Raw genomic sequence first — 17,041 nt, forward strand, 5'->3', positions numbered from 1 at the left:
GTTATTTTCATATTTTGCCAAATTAATGTAAATGTGTGATGTTAAATTTTGATTCTGAAAATAAATGACGCATTCATTTGATGGGTCAAAGAAAATTAACGTCTCACGTTACGTTTTTAATAATTCAATGCACGATATTATCCAGTCCAGAAAAATGAAAGAATCCGTTTAATTTATGAATATATCATGCATATGTTCATCTACACATGTTTTAACCTGCTTTAAAGAAAAAGTACTGTCCAGTAGGATCCAAGTGGGGCCTTCCAGGGGGTTTTGACATCATGCTATAACTCAAATTTTAAACGTTTTATGGTGCTTCATGAACACTTGATAGATTTAAACCTAAACACTGTTCTGATGCATGCTCAATAATCCAGGTAGAAAAATCTAAAAAAGTTCAATCTGGTCCTCTGGACATTCAAAAAACAAAACAAACAAACAAAAAAAACAAAGCAAAACAAAAAAAGTAAATACGTTTGTATGTACATTTTATTGTTGTTTTGCTTTGTAGTGGTTTTCTTGAACGTACACACGAAAAGAGCTAACTCTCAGAGATAATCAAACATGGATTATTGAGCATGCATCAGGATATGGATGGATTGTTAAAAAAAAAAAAAAAAAAAAAAAAAAAAAAAAAAAAAAAAAAATGGTTTTGGTTGTCAGCAGCAAACTGGTTGATCCACTCTGAGAAGGTGCTATTTATAAGACTGAGCTGAATACAGCACCTCAGACTGAGGAAGTCTTTCGGATGAAAGACGAAACGTATCTACATTTTTTTGTTTTGCTTTGTTTTTTTTTTGTTTGTTTGTTTTGTTTTTTGAATGTCCAGAGGACCAGATTGAGCTTTTTTAGACTAAACACTGTTGTCAATTTTGCATAAAATAAGTATTTTAGCAAAAATATTTTTTAAAGTCCTGCTGAAAATACTTCATGCTGCACCAGATGTGCTACATCTAGCTGCTGGTACCATTTGTGCAAGCAAAAAAAAAAAAAAAAAAAAACCCCACAAAATTCCTTGTTACTAACCATCAAATGCAAAATTGACAGTTGTGTTAAATGCATGAACGTTTGTCCTGTCCTGATGCATGCTCAATAATCCAGGAAAATAAATCGTACAAAGTTGTCAGGTCCTCTGGACACATTATTCTTTGTTGAAACGTTTTGTCTTTAATACAAGAGACATCTTCAGTTTGAGGAGCTGCAACAAACTCAGTCTTATAAATAAAACCTTCTCATAGTGGATCAACCTGTTTGTTGCTGGCATCCAGAACCAGCTGTTCACATGTAAAAGGAGGACCATCAGTCTAACAATTGATTGATATTTTCCTAACAATTGATTGTTAGTGCCCTAACAATTGATCGATAGTTCCCTAACAATTGGTCGTTAGTGCCCTAACAATTGATTGTTAGTGCCCTAACAAATGGTCGTTAGTGCCCTAACAATTCATCATTAGTGCCCTAACAGCACTGATGGCCGCTTGCTATTCACAGAGGGCTGCGTGATGCAATAACAGTAAGAGGGGGACAGTTGAACGCGGAGGCCTCTCCCCCTGTTTAACGATGGACATGTTCTGTTCTAGGGCTTTAACAGACTACTCAAGTAATCTACACATCGATTCCTAGGACATCTTTCGAGTTTTTTTAATTTCACGTCGAGTATTCATAGTGACGTCATTACGCCGCTGTTGCGTCATTGCGTCACGTGATCCGCACTGGGCGCGGGCTACAATATGGATCCCTCCGAGCAGACGGATGGAGCGGAGCAGGCCCAGTCTTGGCAAACAGGTAGAAATGCATCAATAGTCTGGAAATATTTCACTAAAGATGAATCTTCCGGTTCAACTACCATAAGGAAACAGAAAATGAATCAACTTCCTGACTGTTTGGAGCTCGTTGGAACCGGTGTTACACCATTTTCTGTGACCACTGTATATTGTGACCGTAGGGGGCGGTGTTGTATGCACTGTTGCAGGTCACAGAATATGGTTCAACACTGGGTCCAATCAACCGAACCAGCTTTCTCTGACCTTGTTTCACAAACAAAACGCAAACAATATTAATCTCTAAACTTATAAAAAAAACTAAAAACATATTAATCTCTAAAATTAAACCTAATGTGCACCACAGCTCGCGGTGGTCAGAGGTGGTCGTCTGCCCCACTGTTTTTAGTTTCGTTTTTTTACGTGCTACACGTTTCTTTCACTTTTGGAGCTTAATAATAAAAACTAATAGTTCAGGTTTTCCTGTGACTTATTTGCAGTATGATAAATGGTAGGCGCATAATATATGCTCCCAATGTTTTGTTGTTGTTTTTTTTTTTGTAAATAATAAATTACATTTTTTGTGGTTTTATTTATTTATTTTTGCATCTTGAGATCCTATGACATCATCAACTACTCGAGTTCTACTCGAGTTTTATTATGTTAATATCTAGTTTAAAAATTATGTAGTCGTTCAACCCCTATGGCTTCCTTTACTCCTCTCTCAAACCAAAGTTCCTCTCCATCTTCATCCCTGAAGCACTCTGCGGTCTACACGCATCTGCAGGCCAGCGACCACTCTTTCATGTGCATCTTGTGACGAACTGGACTGTCTAGGTGTCCCCCGTCTCTCATACAATGACTGCTGGGCACAGACACCTGTGACTCTGCATGGAAAGGCAAGTTAAATAAAAAGGATGGAGGTGCACTGCAATGTTTTAGCTTTGACTGTTAAAATGGAATATTTTGTATTTTTAAAGGTTTAAACGTTTCTGAAAACTGGTCTTTAAATCATTCCGTTTCTACACCTAAATCTTCCAGGGAGGTGATTCCTGAACAGCAAGGCTCAAATACTTTAAGGCAAATCTTTTTTGATTACCTTATATGAAATGGTATAAGAAATAACAGATCTGTGAAAGACATGTTACTTTTTGCCTCAGACTAGTGCAGAAAAAAATACTTTAAGGTGCATGCTGAAATAAAAAGCAAAACTCATTGTAGAGCTTTGTCCATCGTCCAGGACAGAGCGTGAGATGAGTCTTAGAAACGCATCATAATGATTCAATCAAATTCTGTCAGACTCTGCCTCATGCCACTGATTCAGAGAGCTATCTACAGCAGGTAAGATATGAATAGTTAACACAATTTACACAAAACCAGACATCAATGTTTCTGAAATATCCCTTAAAATCTAGTAAATTAATCTTAAATTGTTATTTAGGAAACTAAACTGCATCATTGAATGTGAGCGTTTTAAATGTCAGGACTTTGTTGTTTGTAAAAACAGATGCTGGCTGGTCAAGTTCAATTCATACAAGTTTAAACATCCATGATCACCTCTTTTACATGCCAACAAATATCTACCTGTAAATATAGAAGTAAAGTATTTAATGGAGATTATTAGACAGTAACATCACAACTTACTGTAGACTCAAGAAAAAGCACCAGATTGCCCTGACTTAACCTTCAGGAAAAACATTCAGGTCCTGCGTCAATCTCAACAAGCAAACCAACAAAAACAAAGGAGCAGTGACTAAAACAAGACGAGCTGAAGGTCCATCTGTAAATATCTGAGATGCATTTTCTGACATTAAGTGCAATGATCTGTAGATTTTCAATGTTTGGAAAACTCATTCACGTTTGAACTCTAATAATTTGGTACAAAAACAAAACATAAGTTCACGTTACTGTGATTGCCTAGAGGCATAGGGCAAAAGACCAGAAGGGAAGTTTATCCCTGTTGCACAGTGTGACAACAATCTGCTGCAGGTTGGAGCAGGAGGCTACATATGAGCTGCAGAGACACAACCAGGTCCATGCCAATCACAGAACAGCCAATCACGTGTGGGTTAAGACACCAAAAACAGTTTCTACAGAAGGATAAACTGCAGGGACACCCCAAGATGAGGAGAAACAAGGTTTTATGTAACACGTGAATGAGTAGCTGGCATGACAAAGTCGAATAAACAAACTAGAAAATTCACTGGGCTAAGCTGTGAGACATGAGGGTCACTGAACAGCCAACCAGAAGAAATACAGAAAATAGATGTCACATTTAAACCAAGATTAAAAACAAGTATCAGGGTTTTGTTCACGATGAGTAAATGGAGCGTGAGATCGACAGATGGAGCTGCAGTTTCTGTGCAGCGTCCACAGTATTGTGTACTGTGTGCCGGTCCGTTATGGTGAAGAGGGAGCTCTCTGTCAACGTTCCTACCCTCACCTATGACCATGAACTCTGGGTAGTGACCAAAAGAACAAGACTGCAGAAACAAGTGGTCAAAAATTGTTTCCTCCACAGGGTAACTGGACTTTCTTAGAGATATGGTGAAAAGTTCAGTTATCAGGAGAAAGTCGGAGTTGAACCGCAGCTCCTCCACATCCAGAGGAGCCAGTTGAGACACCTGGACACCATTATACTGGAGTCCAAGTTTTGGACCCATTTCATTTTACTATGACAGTGACTCTTTGTTTAAAATTTCTATATATTTATTTTATCACCTTTCCTTAAACTTTTTTTCAAAAAAGGTTAAAAAATATATTTTTGTTATTATATTCTGAATTGGACACAAACCAGGCTTTTTCAGATGTAACTCCATCATTTTGTAACAAACTGTCCCACACTCAACACGTGTGTGTTTGCTTTAAATCAGCATTTCATAATGGACTCTGTGTGATTGTATTGCATCATAATTTGATTGAATTAACTGTAATCAAACTTGACAGGACTTATTTTTGTTGTACAATGCCCTGGGATGACTTTTGTTTTGAAATGGAACTATGTGAACTGAACTCAATTTTGTGACCATATTATTTGGGGACAGCAGCCACCTCTTAATATCCATCTGAACAGTAGGGGTGCACCGATAAATCGGCCGGCCAATTTATCGGTCCTGATTTCCATTATTTTGGGAAATCGGAAATCGTCCGATACTTGCATGAGAATCCAATTTTTTTTTACTTTTAACAACAATTGTCTGAACTTAATTTATATTTCAGAGCACTACCTCATGGGCAGTTAAAACAAGTTTGTATTGTTTCTAGGATATTGTTCAAGGGCATGTTTTTCAATAAAATAATATTGGAAAATTGAAGATGCATTGTGACCTTATAAGACCCGACAGTGTCGCTTATAAAACAATATCGGTATCGGACAAAATCGGAATCAGTGATCGGCCAGAAAACTGCAATCGGTGCACTCCGACTGAACTGGGTCTTGCTCTTCCTTCAACTTTAATGTGGCCTGAACCACAATGTGCACCACCATAAACTTTATATCAATACGATGGGCTCGGCATCGTGGTTATTAGGCTTATTGGCATTTTGAGTTACCATGGCGACATAATTTGCAAGCAAAGATGCCATTTTTCTCATTTAAACAATCTATAAATCAGCCATTTTTAGAGATATTAAGCTAAAATATGGTGTGGTGGTAGCTGAGAGCAATGCACCATGAATACTGAATTCAAACTAAAAAAATTCAAGCCGGCCACCAAAGCTAAATTTAAATGGCTTTAACTCAAGCTATTTTTAAACAAACAGAGCTGAAATTTGGTGTGGTAATAGCTGAAAATGTTCCCCATCACATACTGAAACCAAATTAAAAAATCCAAGATGATCACAATAGCTTAAAAGAAAAAAAATACTACAAGTCGTTGATTTTTTGCCACACTGAGCTAAAATTTGGTGTATTGGCAGCTGAGAGTGAACCCCAATACAAAGTACTGATGAATCAAATTTTTAAAATGGTCATGATGTGTCAGTCCCCATCAAAGTTTCTCCAGGAGCTTTCTAGCTTTACTGCTTTTATTTAATTGAACTGTTTGCAGGTGTTTTATTGCCCTGGTTTTGCAGTACTATTCTGATGAGCAGCCTTTTGGTCTATAGCTTTTACTTGAAATGTGCTATAGAAATAAACTTGGCCAGCGGAGAGTAAGCTTCCAGTCCTTTGTGCCCCCCGTCTCTCAGAGAAAGCCCCTTGTTCTGAGAGCGCTGACGTCTGGTTGCTCTGTAGAGCCATTTGTCAGCCGACCTGTTCTGTGCCCTCAACAATGAGAGGGCGTGGAGCTCCTTCACTTCCACAGTACAAGCTGTTACAGTGCACTCAATGAGGAGCTTGGCCGGCGTCTGTGTCAGTGCAGTAAAGAAGACGAGGCAGGGTGACTGGCAGACAGCCAGGCCAGCACACTAAACACCAGAGTGGAGACAAAGCAGCAGGACAGAGAGAGTGAGGAGGAGCTTGGCTGAGCTTTGTCTCACAGGCCCATAATTCACTCCCTTGTAAACACTGAAGAAAAGCTGTCTACCAACGCACTGCTGCTATATGTAGGCACAACCAGAGCTGGAAAAAGGCATTTTGCTGCTTACAAGACCAGCTCAAATATAAGACAGTAGCCCTCGAGTTTTCAGCTACAGTGGAGATTCAGAACCACAAAAGACAGAAACTGGAGGGTGGAAAGTGTGCTGCTGGGCATGACCTTTAAAACGAAAGGCTACGTGTCAAACACTTTCAGTCAGAGGCAGGGTTAACACAGCATTCTCACACTTGAAACATCTGAGCAGGAACAACAAAAGGCCAACAACTCCACCCATCCATCAGCCCTTCCCTCTCATTCACTCAGATGTGCGTTTGATCAAGAAGGTTGGCATCTGAAGCGGGACAGAAAATACTGGTCTGTCCAGAGAGGCTCGGCACAGGAAACACGTTGGCAGGAGGAAACGGATCCTGGCACTAAATACTCTACTGAGAGGAAGGAGAGTCAGAACCAAGCCTTAACAGAGGCGGCACTTACCTTCTCCAGCTGTTGTCTGGAGGTGGTGACAGGTACACCGCTCCATACGGAGAGCTCTCCATGTAGGAGTTTGGTTAAGGAAATCATTGTCACAAATACAATACAGCAAGGTCAACAAGAAAACAAAAGAATAAAACTCTTTGGGTCTTTTAAAAAATTTCCTTCAAGTTGTTTTTTAATTTAAAGTATTGAGTGTACACTGAATTTTTGCCTCAACTACAAATGCATTGCATGAAATGAGCACTGTTGTGTTTTTAAAGATGTCTGTGCATCAACTTTTCAACAAGGAATCAAGAATCCTGGTGGACAATAATGTTTGCAGATGACATTGTGATCTGTGGTAAGAACAGGGAACAGGTGGAAGAGAACTTGGAGAGGTGGAGGTATGCATTTGAAAGAAGAGGAATGAAAGTCAGTCATAGCAAGACAGAGTACATGTGTGTGAATGAGAGGGAGGAGGTGGAACAGTGAGGCTACAAGGAGCAGAAGTCACAAAGGTGCAGGACTTCAAGGACTTGGGCTCCACTGTCCAGGGAAATGAAGAATGTGGTAAAGAGGTGAAGAAGAGTCCAGGCAGGATGGGAGTGGATGGAGAAAAGTTTCAGGAGTGATTTGTGACAAAAAGGTGTCAGCAAAGATCAAAGGGAAAGTTTACAAGACAGTGGTGAGACCAGCTATGTTGTGTGGTCTGGAGACAGAGACATGGACAAAAAGACAGGAGACAGAACTGGAAGTGGCAGAAATGAAGATGTTGAGCTTCTCCTTAGCAGTGACAAGGATGGATAAGATTAGGAATGAGATCATCAGAGGTACAGCACAGGTTGAACAACTGGGAGATAAAGTTAGAGAGGCCAGATTGAGAAGGTTTGGGCATGTCCAGAGGAGGGACAGTGAGTATATTGGTAGAAGGATGTTAGAAATGCAGCTGCCAGGAAAAAGACAAAGAGGAGACATATGGATGCAGTTAGAGAGGACATGGAGGTAGTTGGAGTGAGGACAGAGGATGCAGAGGACAGAGATGGAGGAGGATGACTCGCTGTGGAGACCCTGAAGATAGAAAAGCTGAAAGAAGAAGAAGGGTGTCTGTGCATCAGCACCAAAGCATTCTTATATTATGTTGTTCGGTGTATGTTGCAATGTTTAAATCCCATCTCCTACAGTTTTAGGAGAAACCCATCAAAAACTGTGTCAAAGCATGCAGCTCAATCAGGAACCGTGTCTTTTAGAAGCGATACGATGCAGAGAAAAGTGACAAAAACCCAAACATCTGCACACAGACAACAATGAGACTGTGGTAAAACAGGCCTTTTGGTTCACTCAGCATCTAAACAAATCACACAGTTCAATTGTACTGAACTGACATTTTGACTCTTTGAAATTCTTCCATTCAGTTTGATTTAAAGATTTTAAAATGTTTAACCTGCGATGATGTCACCTTTGAGTTAACAAAGTTGAAACTTTCCAACAATTTAGCAAAGAAACTCTTACTCTTAGACAACTTACACATCAGAACATCATCACTATTGTCACTTTTCACACCGTGCGTCTCACAGCTGGAGGACCTGTGGTTTTCAGAGTGCATGAGAGCTCAGACGCTTCTCTTCAGAACTGGAAGTGAAGGGTCGTGTTAACGTGGACATGGAGCTATTTTCTGCTCTGCCTTTGTACCTGCTGTTTGACAGGAAATGACAAATGCAGACCTGTGATTACCATGGCAGCAGTCTATTTCTTTTAATCTTGGTTTCTTCATGCTTTGTACACATTAAAACACAGTGTTCGTCAACTTAAAATATTTCAAAAGGTCTCAAATTGACCTTTAAAGGATAAAGTTGATGGATGTTGCAGTTCAGGCTGCATAGGCACCCTTCACGTTCCATTAGAAGTTTTCTAGTTGTTAGTATGTCACTGAAAACAGTGAGAGCATGGTTTGATGAACAGCCCACAGCCTGAGCAGAGGCCGTCATGTCGTGTATGGAAGCGTGCAGCATCACAAGCATGTTTTGTCTGTCTGGGAATGGCGTTTCCAAACTCTGAAGCTGAGCGCTTCTGCTCTGGATACAGTCTCAGACATCACGTTGATTAGGAGTGGTGTTAAAACAAATCAGCACCGAGCCACAGAAGGACAACCATGGTCCTGAAACGCACCTGCGTATGCTCTGGGTGTATTTTTATCAGTAGCAGGGCAGAGGTAGAGAACCCAGAGGCTTGCTGACACTCCTCTTATTTAATGCAAAGCATGCATGCAATAAAACATGCACAAACTGGAGAGGACTAACAGCTTCACTGAAGTGTCTCCACTCAGAATAGTTTAAGATTCTTTCCATTGATCAATTAAGGTAACTAAAATGTGCATAAGACACGTTGGAACAGGCAGAATGACCAGACATTCTTCAGCTTTACGTCTCAACAAAGTGCATCAAAAAGCTACATGACTTAAAAGAAGTATCACAATTACAAATAAATAACTTTCTTTTTCTTTTTTTTTTTAGCTCAAAGCTCCAGAAAAGTCTTTGGATTAAAATATAAAATTATTACCGATGTGGCTACTTTGATGTATTCTTCAGGTACAAATGACATTAAACCTCACTACAATCTCACAAAGACTCTTCTTCTTTCAGCTGTTCCCTCTTCAGGGTCTCCACAGCGAGTCATCCTCCTCCACCTCTGTCCTCTGCATCCTCTGTCCTCACTCCAACTACCTCCATGTCCTCTCTAACTGCATCCATATGTCTCCTCTTTATCTTTGTCCTGGCAGCTGCATTTCTAACATCCTTCTACCAATATACCCACTGTCCCTCCTCTGGACATGTCCAAAACACTGTCCCTCCTCTGGACATGTCCAAACCATCTCAGTCTGGTCTCTCTAACTTTCTCTCCCAGTTGTTCAACCTGTGTTGTACCTCTGATGATCTCATTCCTAATCTTATCCATCCTTGTCACTCCTAAGAAGAACCTCAACATCGTCATTTCTGCCACTTCTAGTTCTGTCTCCTGTCTTTTTGTCCACATCTCTGTCTCAGACCATACAACATAGCTAATCTCACCACTGTCTTGTAAACTAGAAAATACAATCTCACACTTGAGAAGACATTTGGAAGGAAACAGAAGTGTAAGTCTGACGCTAAATGCAAAAGGAAAGCGAAAAATTGAATAGGACAATTGTCAAAAATTGCCACTGAATGGAGTACCTTTAATGAAAATGGTTACTATATTGGTAGAGGGATGTTAGAAATGCAGCTGCCAGGAAAAAGACAAAGAGGAGATACATGGATGCAGTTAGAGAGGACATGGAGGTAGTTGGAGTGAGGACAGAGGACGCAGAGGACAGAGATGGAGGAGGATGACTCGCTGTGGAGACCCTGAAGAGGGAAAAGCTGAAAGAGGAAAAGTTACTCTAGCTTTATGGTTTAAACAGCTAACATGAACAGGGGTTAGCACAGAACAGGAAGTAAAGATATATACAATTATATAAAACCCACACTGACTACCTGTCAAAATATTGCAGAAAAACATTTATCTTTTTAATTGAATGTGTATTTAATCACAGATGCTCCCTGCCGTTCATCACTCTTGATCATTCACATCAGAAATACACGCCGTCAAACCAGCAGCCAACACTGACGCTGTCACAAGGAAAACCACAACAATGCAAACCAAAACCAAAACAACAAACAGGACCACACGCACACGCACACACACACACACACACACACACACACACACACACACACGGGTGTGTGTTCAGTTTGAATTGTGTTTGAAAGGATATCTGTCGTCCGTGTTTGTCAATGGGTCGGCGGTGAGGAGAGTTGATGCGGTTGCGGTCCCTGTGGACCCTCTCAACAAGTCCATGGTGGCGGGTCCCTCTGACTGAGTCCAACCCTGAAGGAAAGCCCCCCTATAAAATAAAAACAAAATAACAGTTTGTTACTAATAGTGAGGAAGCAGGGTAATGACAGGATGTGGCTCATCATCAAATATGAGTTTTTCTCTAAATACATTTTAAAATTAACTTTTTGCTCATGAGGTGCAGTTGGTAGAGCTGCTGCCTCTCAACAAGGAGGTCGCCAGATCAAATCCCAGCTGGGGGCCTTTCTGGGTGGAGTTTGCATGTTCTCTCGGTGCATGTGTGGGTTTTCACCAGGTACTCCAGTTTCCTCCCACAGACCAAAAACATGCATGTTAGACTGATTGGTAACTCTAAATTGTCTCTAGGTGTGAGTGAGAGAGTGAATGGTTGTTTGTCTCTACGTGTCCCTGTGATGGACTGGAGACCTGTACAGGGTGTCCCCCACCTCTCACACAATGATGGCTATATATGGGCACCAGTGACCCCCGTGACCTGAAAAGGAAGAAGCAGGTAAAGATGATGGATGGACGGATGGATATTTTCTCATGCTTGAGTCTTTTCTTCAAAAGAATCAGAGACAGATTTCTGTTTAGGCCTGTCAGGCCTTCACGTCTGATAAACTGTATATTCTTTACCAATCACATGAAACAGTCTAATGTTAATTAATGTGTGTGTGAACTATCATGTGTTAATGTTGTAACAGGAGCAGCAGTTTGAAGCTCTTGTTGAAAGAGGAACCAGACTGACTTTAAGTTCCAGTGATGAGAGAAAAACTGCTCCATGATCTGCTGCAGCTTCTGGGAATTATCCAGATACATTTTTTTGTTCAATGACAGACAATTTAAACTCCAAACTACTAATGGTAGCTGTGTGCTTACAGCTGGCAGAGTTGAACTGGACTTTAGTCCTTTCTGTTGGACTAATGTTACAACATTCTGCGCTTGAGTTTTAACTTTAGGCTACAGATAAAATGTGTTTACATTCACCTGATCATAAACACTGTGTTGAGATTAGAACAAAAACAAACGTTCATTTTCTCATGTGGTAAACTCATTCATTCAAACTAGAATCTGCATTTCTTTCTATGAAGATAATCTTTAATCCCTGTAAGGATCGTTGTAGCACCTTGTTACAAGTTTTTTAATGCAAGAGTGGTGGTGCAGAGGTTAGAGAAAGTGGGCCTATGATCGGAAGGTCACCGGGTCAACTCCCTGGACCGACAACATCAAAATGTAAGTGGGAAAGGTGAAACACCCACACCTTCCTCCATCCTCAATTGCCCAACTCTGGGCCCTTGAGCAAGGCGCTTAACCCCCACCATCTGCTCCCCCGGGTGTCCTAGATAGCAGCTCTCTGCTCCACAGAGGGCTGTGATAGCTCAGTGTCTGTGGTTCAAGTTCAAGATCAAGAAGGTTTATTGTCAATTCATCACATGTGGTACATGAGGTGGAAGGAAATTATGTACACAAGGTCCCAGTTACACCCAAAATGGCAAAAATATAAAGTGTAAGAAGAAACAGTATATAAGGTTCTAAGATATAAACTAATATGCTAAACGAATGCCAAATGGTACACTAAAAGATCTAAGATATACGCCAAACACTAATAATGTAAAACAATATGGTATATTAAACAGCAGCCCAAACATGAGTCTGTGTGAGCAGATGGGTACGAATTAATGTATACAGCAACATGAAATAATCAGCAGCATGAGATCAGCAGCATGGATGATGGGGCGGCCGTGGCTGAGTGGTTAGAGCAGTCGTCCTCCAATGCAAGAGTTGGAGGTTCGGTTCCACCAGCAGTCACATGTTGAAGTGTCCCTGGGAAAGACACTGAACCCCTTATTGCCTCCAATGTGTGTCCCATCGGTGTATGAATGTGATAAAGCTCTGATTATTCTTTGTAGAGATATGGCAGAGTGCTGTATGAATGGGTAAATGGTAAATGGACTGTACTTATATAGCACCTTTCCATCTTATTTCAAGATACTCAAAGTGCTTTACACTACAATCTGTGCCTCATTTATCGATTCATACAGCTCTGTACTAGATCTCTACAAAGCTAATTGAACAAATCATTCTAATGAGACTAATCAGAGCTTTATCACATTCATACACTGATGGGACACGCATCAGAGGCATTGAGGGGTTCAGTGTCTTGCCCAGCGACACTTCAGCATGTGACTGCTGGTGGATTTGAACCCCCAGCTCTCGCATTGGAGGACAACTGCTCTAACCACTCAGCCACAGCCGCCCCATTATCCATGCTGCTGATCTCATGCTGCTGATTATTTTATGCTGCTGTATACATGAGGGTAAATGAGGGCACAGATTGTGTTGTGAAGCGCTTTGAGTATCTTGAAATAAGATGGAAAGGTGCTATATAAGTACAGTCTACAGTCCATAATCAGCAGCACAGATAAGTCACATATCACCAATCAAAGTGGCATTACAGTGATTTTTCCACAGTGGATATTCTGGTTAGAGTTTCATGAGTCTAACAGCCTCAGGGTAGAAGCTGTTCCTCAGTCTAGTGGTTCTACACTTAATGCTCCTCAACATTCTGCCTGAGGGGAGCGGCGCAAAAAGTGTGTGTGCTGGGTGAGTGGGGTTCTTCATGATGCAGGTGGCCCTCTTCCTGTATCTAGAGGTGTAGATGTATGTGATGGTGGGGAGATTGACGCCAACAGACTTCTGTGCAGCCTTCACCACTCTCTGCAAAGCTTTTCTTTCTGCAGCTGTGCAGCCTCCATGCCACACGTTGATGCTGGAGCACAGGATGCTCTCCACTGCACACCTGTAGAAGGAGGTGAGGACTGAGCTTCCCAGACCAGCTCGCCTCAGCTGCCTGAGGAAGTAGAGTCTCTAATGAGCTTTCTTGATCAAGCTGCTAGTGTTGTTGCTCCAGCTGAGGTTGTCATTCAGGTGCACACCCAAGTACTTGTAGCTAGAGACCACTTCCACTGCAGATCCTCCTATGTTCGGGGGTGGGTGTAGGTATGTTTTCTCCATCTGAAATCTGCAATCGTCTCCTTCGTCTTCTTCACGTTGATGTGGAGGTTGTTCTTCCTGCACCAGTTCTCTAGGTGTTCCACCTTCTGCCTGTAGCCGGATAGCTGTATCATCTGCAAACTTTACAATACGACAGCCTGGATGGGTAGGTGCACAGTCATATGTGAGCAGAGTGAACAGGAGAGGGCTCAACACTCAGCCCTGAGGACAGCCAGTACTGAGGGTTATCGTGGAGGAGGAAAAGTTGTGGATCATCACAGACTGTGGTCTGTTTGTTAAGAAGTCCAGGATCCAGTTGCAAATGGAGGGGCTTAGTCCTAGTGTGAATAGTTTGTCCATCAGGGTTTGAAGGATCATGGTGTTGAAGCAGACGTGAAGTCCACAAAGAGCATACAGATGTAGGAGTCCTTCTGCTCCAGGTGGGTGAGAGCAGTGTGGACCACAGAGGAGATTGCATCCTCTGTTGATCGATTCTTGCGGTATGCATACTGATGAGGGTGGGCGTTTTTGGAGAATAGGCGCTGATGTCAATGGTACCTTTGATGTGGGTCATGACCAGTCTTTCAAAGCATTTAGCGACTATCGAGTTGAGGGCTATTGGCTGGTAGTCGTTCAGACCAGTCACTGCAGAGCTTTTATAAAGTGGGATGATGGTGGCGGATTTCAGGCAGGTGGGAACAGTTGCCAGGGTGAGAGAGGAGTTAAAGATATCGGCTAACACTCGCAGAGCTGATCGGCACAGTCCCTCAGCACCGTCCCCAGTATGTTATATGGGCCCGTTGCTATGTGAGGATTAATCCTCCTGAAGGTCCCCCTCACTTCTGCTGAGGTCATGATGAAAAACTTCTCTTCAACAATTTTCAGTCAGGTCATCTGGACAGTTTCTTTTTTTTTGCTGAAACATTTCACCTTCCATCCAGAAGGCTTCATCAGTCAAGGAAACACACAACACAAAACTTATTCTTCCCCCAACCAGCTTACTCCAAAGTGGAACAAACCAGTCATGTTGGTGCTAAGATGGTGTCTTTGGCATGCCCCCTCCTCTGGAGACAGCCTTCTTCCTCGTCGCCAGTCATATCAAACTGGTTCAAAACCAAAAAGTCCTCTTCAGATGGTGAGGAGAGTCTGGTGCTGGGTGGTCTATTTGAGTCTTCAAAGTGGACAGAGAACCTGTTAAGAGCATCAGGCAGTGATGGGTCCCTAGGGCATTGTGCACCCCTGCTTTTATAGTCTGTGAGGCACTTAATGCCCCTTCACATGCTCCATGGATCCTGCGAGGAGAAATGTCCCTGGATCTTCCTTGCATATCTTGCTTTAGCCCTCTTTATACCAGCAGACAGCTCTTTCCTTGTCCTCCTCAGTTCATGTGAGTCTCCAGACCTGAAGGCAGTGTCCCTGGCTTCCAGCAGGGAACAAACCTCTGCGTTCATCCAGGGTTTCTGGTTCGGGTTGCACTTCACAGTCCTGGTAGTGGTGACATCATCAACACACTTGCTGATGTATAAGAGGACTATTGCTGGGCCACACAGTGACAGTCCTCTGTGCTGGTTTGGAACACCTACAAAAAGCAGCGTTTCCCCTACCATTATACAAGCGGGGCGCACCGCCCCGTCAACAGAGCCGAGCGCCCCATCTACCGAACCTCTCCACTGCCCCCCAACTACTTGTCAGCACTGACGTAATGCTAAACTGTAGCTCGCAATGCAGGTGTAATAGCTAAAAAGCTAAAGGCAGCCTCCTCCCTCATGCTGAACCCTCACGCCGACACCCCCCTCCCCATTTGAAAACCGTCAGTACAAACGGCACACGGCTCATGTGTGTCCGTCTATAAATGTGCTTGCTGGTTGAGTTTTTTTTATGTCTTGAATCTTTTCCTGACAAGGTGTGAAGAGATTTTTTTAAATAACACTGTCATATCCTCATGGTCTTTCACCTTTTCTATCTAAAGAATAAGGAGCCGCGCTCCTACGAGCATGTGCACTCACCCATCTTTTGGACCACTGTACAGAATATAATCTCTTTCGCTGTACTACGTTAGTGCCGGCAGTTGCTTGGGGAGGGGATTTTCGATTGGCAGGACACTCGATTCTGTTGACAGGGCGGGGCGCCCTCCTTGGGAGTTTCATCAAATGTTTGGGGTGGCTGCAGATTACTCAATGGAGGCCAAGGACACCATTGAACCCCCCACCCCCACCCCCACCCCCCGTGCTTCCATCAATGCACATTGTGGTGGATTAAATTGCTCCCTTCACTTGCTAGGATCTCTAAACTTCCTTGAACATATCCTGATGCATGCTCAATAATCCAGGTAGAAAAATCTAAAAAAGTTAAATCTGGTCCTCTGGACATTCAAAAAATGTTCACATCCTGGACAGAGAGGAACGATGGTTTGAGAGAGGAGTAAAGGAGGCCATCTTTGTGAAAAGAAATCGTCCATCATTAAACAGGGGTGGAGGCCTCCGGGTTCAACTGTCCCCCTCTTACAATGCTGTGATTGCTAGTATCACTCAGCCCTCTGTGAATAGTAAACAGCCATCAGTGTGCTAATGATCCATTGTTAGGCTGATGGTCCTTCTTGAGCATGTGATCAGCTGGTTTTGGTTGTCAGCAGCAAAACTGGTTGATCCACTCTGAGAAGGTGCTATTTAAGAGACTGAGCTGAATACAGCTCCTCAGACTGAGGAAGTCTCTCGGATGAGAGACGAAACGTTTCTACATTTTTTTGTTGATTTGCTTTGTTTTGTTTTTTTGAATGTCCAGAGGACCAGATTTAACTTTTTTAGATTCCTTGAACATGCAATAAATACTTAAATAAATAGCTAAACAACAACTATAATATCTTATACCAACAGCATTAAAGTTTACCTGCATTCCCCGTTCAAATCCAGTCCAGAAAAACGCTCCATCTCAAAAACGACATTCACTAGTCAAATGCTTGAGTGAAGGGGGTCGGGGACATCGATGCACTGCATGTTTACATTAAATCAATATCTGAAGTACAACAGGAACACCAACGTGCATCACTTGTGAATCTTTTATGTGAACTTGTAAACATTCAAAACAGATAATTTCCTCCACATCAGTGCTTAAGGACTCAAGTAGACATTTGTTTAATTGTATCTGAACTTTTCTAACGGTTTAGCACGTTTAACTCAGGATTCTGCATCTAAAAATACAACTGTGTAAGCTGCATATAAATGTGTTTTTAACTCTTTAAATGTCATAAAACCTTATTCGAGTCTGATTTTTGTACATGTGCAAAACATTTAGACAGCTTCTGAACCATTAGCACACCCCCTCTCTCCAGCCTGGAACCACTGCTTTAAAGACCATTAGTTCACGTTAGCGCTACAGTAAGCCAAGTTTATTAAAATTATTAGTGAAAGTAGGTTAATGAATAATTAT

The 17,041-nt window shown here is 42.0% G+C and overlaps 1 protein-coding gene across 1 annotated transcript in view; it reads right to left on the reverse strand.

The window, feature by feature from the left end:
* crtc3 (CREB regulated transcription coactivator 3) overlaps positions 1-17,041 on the reverse strand; it is an 86,498-nt gene that overhangs the window by 59,472 nt on the left and 9,985 nt on the right. Inside the window, exons 3-4 of the mRNA XM_037694688.1 lie at positions 10,542-10,670; positions 6,773-6,834 (exon numbers count right to left, since the gene is read on the reverse strand). Coding sequence (XP_037550616.1) covers positions 6,773-6,834; positions 10,542-10,670 — 191 coding nt within the window. The remainder of the gene's footprint in view (positions 1-6,772; positions 6,835-10,541; positions 10,671-17,041) is intronic.

Source organism: Nematolebias whitei, chromosome 2 (genome assembly GCF_014905685.2).
Source record: "Nematolebias whitei isolate Nwh7 chromosome 2, NemWhi1, whole genome shotgun sequence".
NCBI lineage: Eukaryota > Metazoa > Chordata > Actinopteri > Cyprinodontiformes > Rivulidae > Nematolebias > Nematolebias whitei.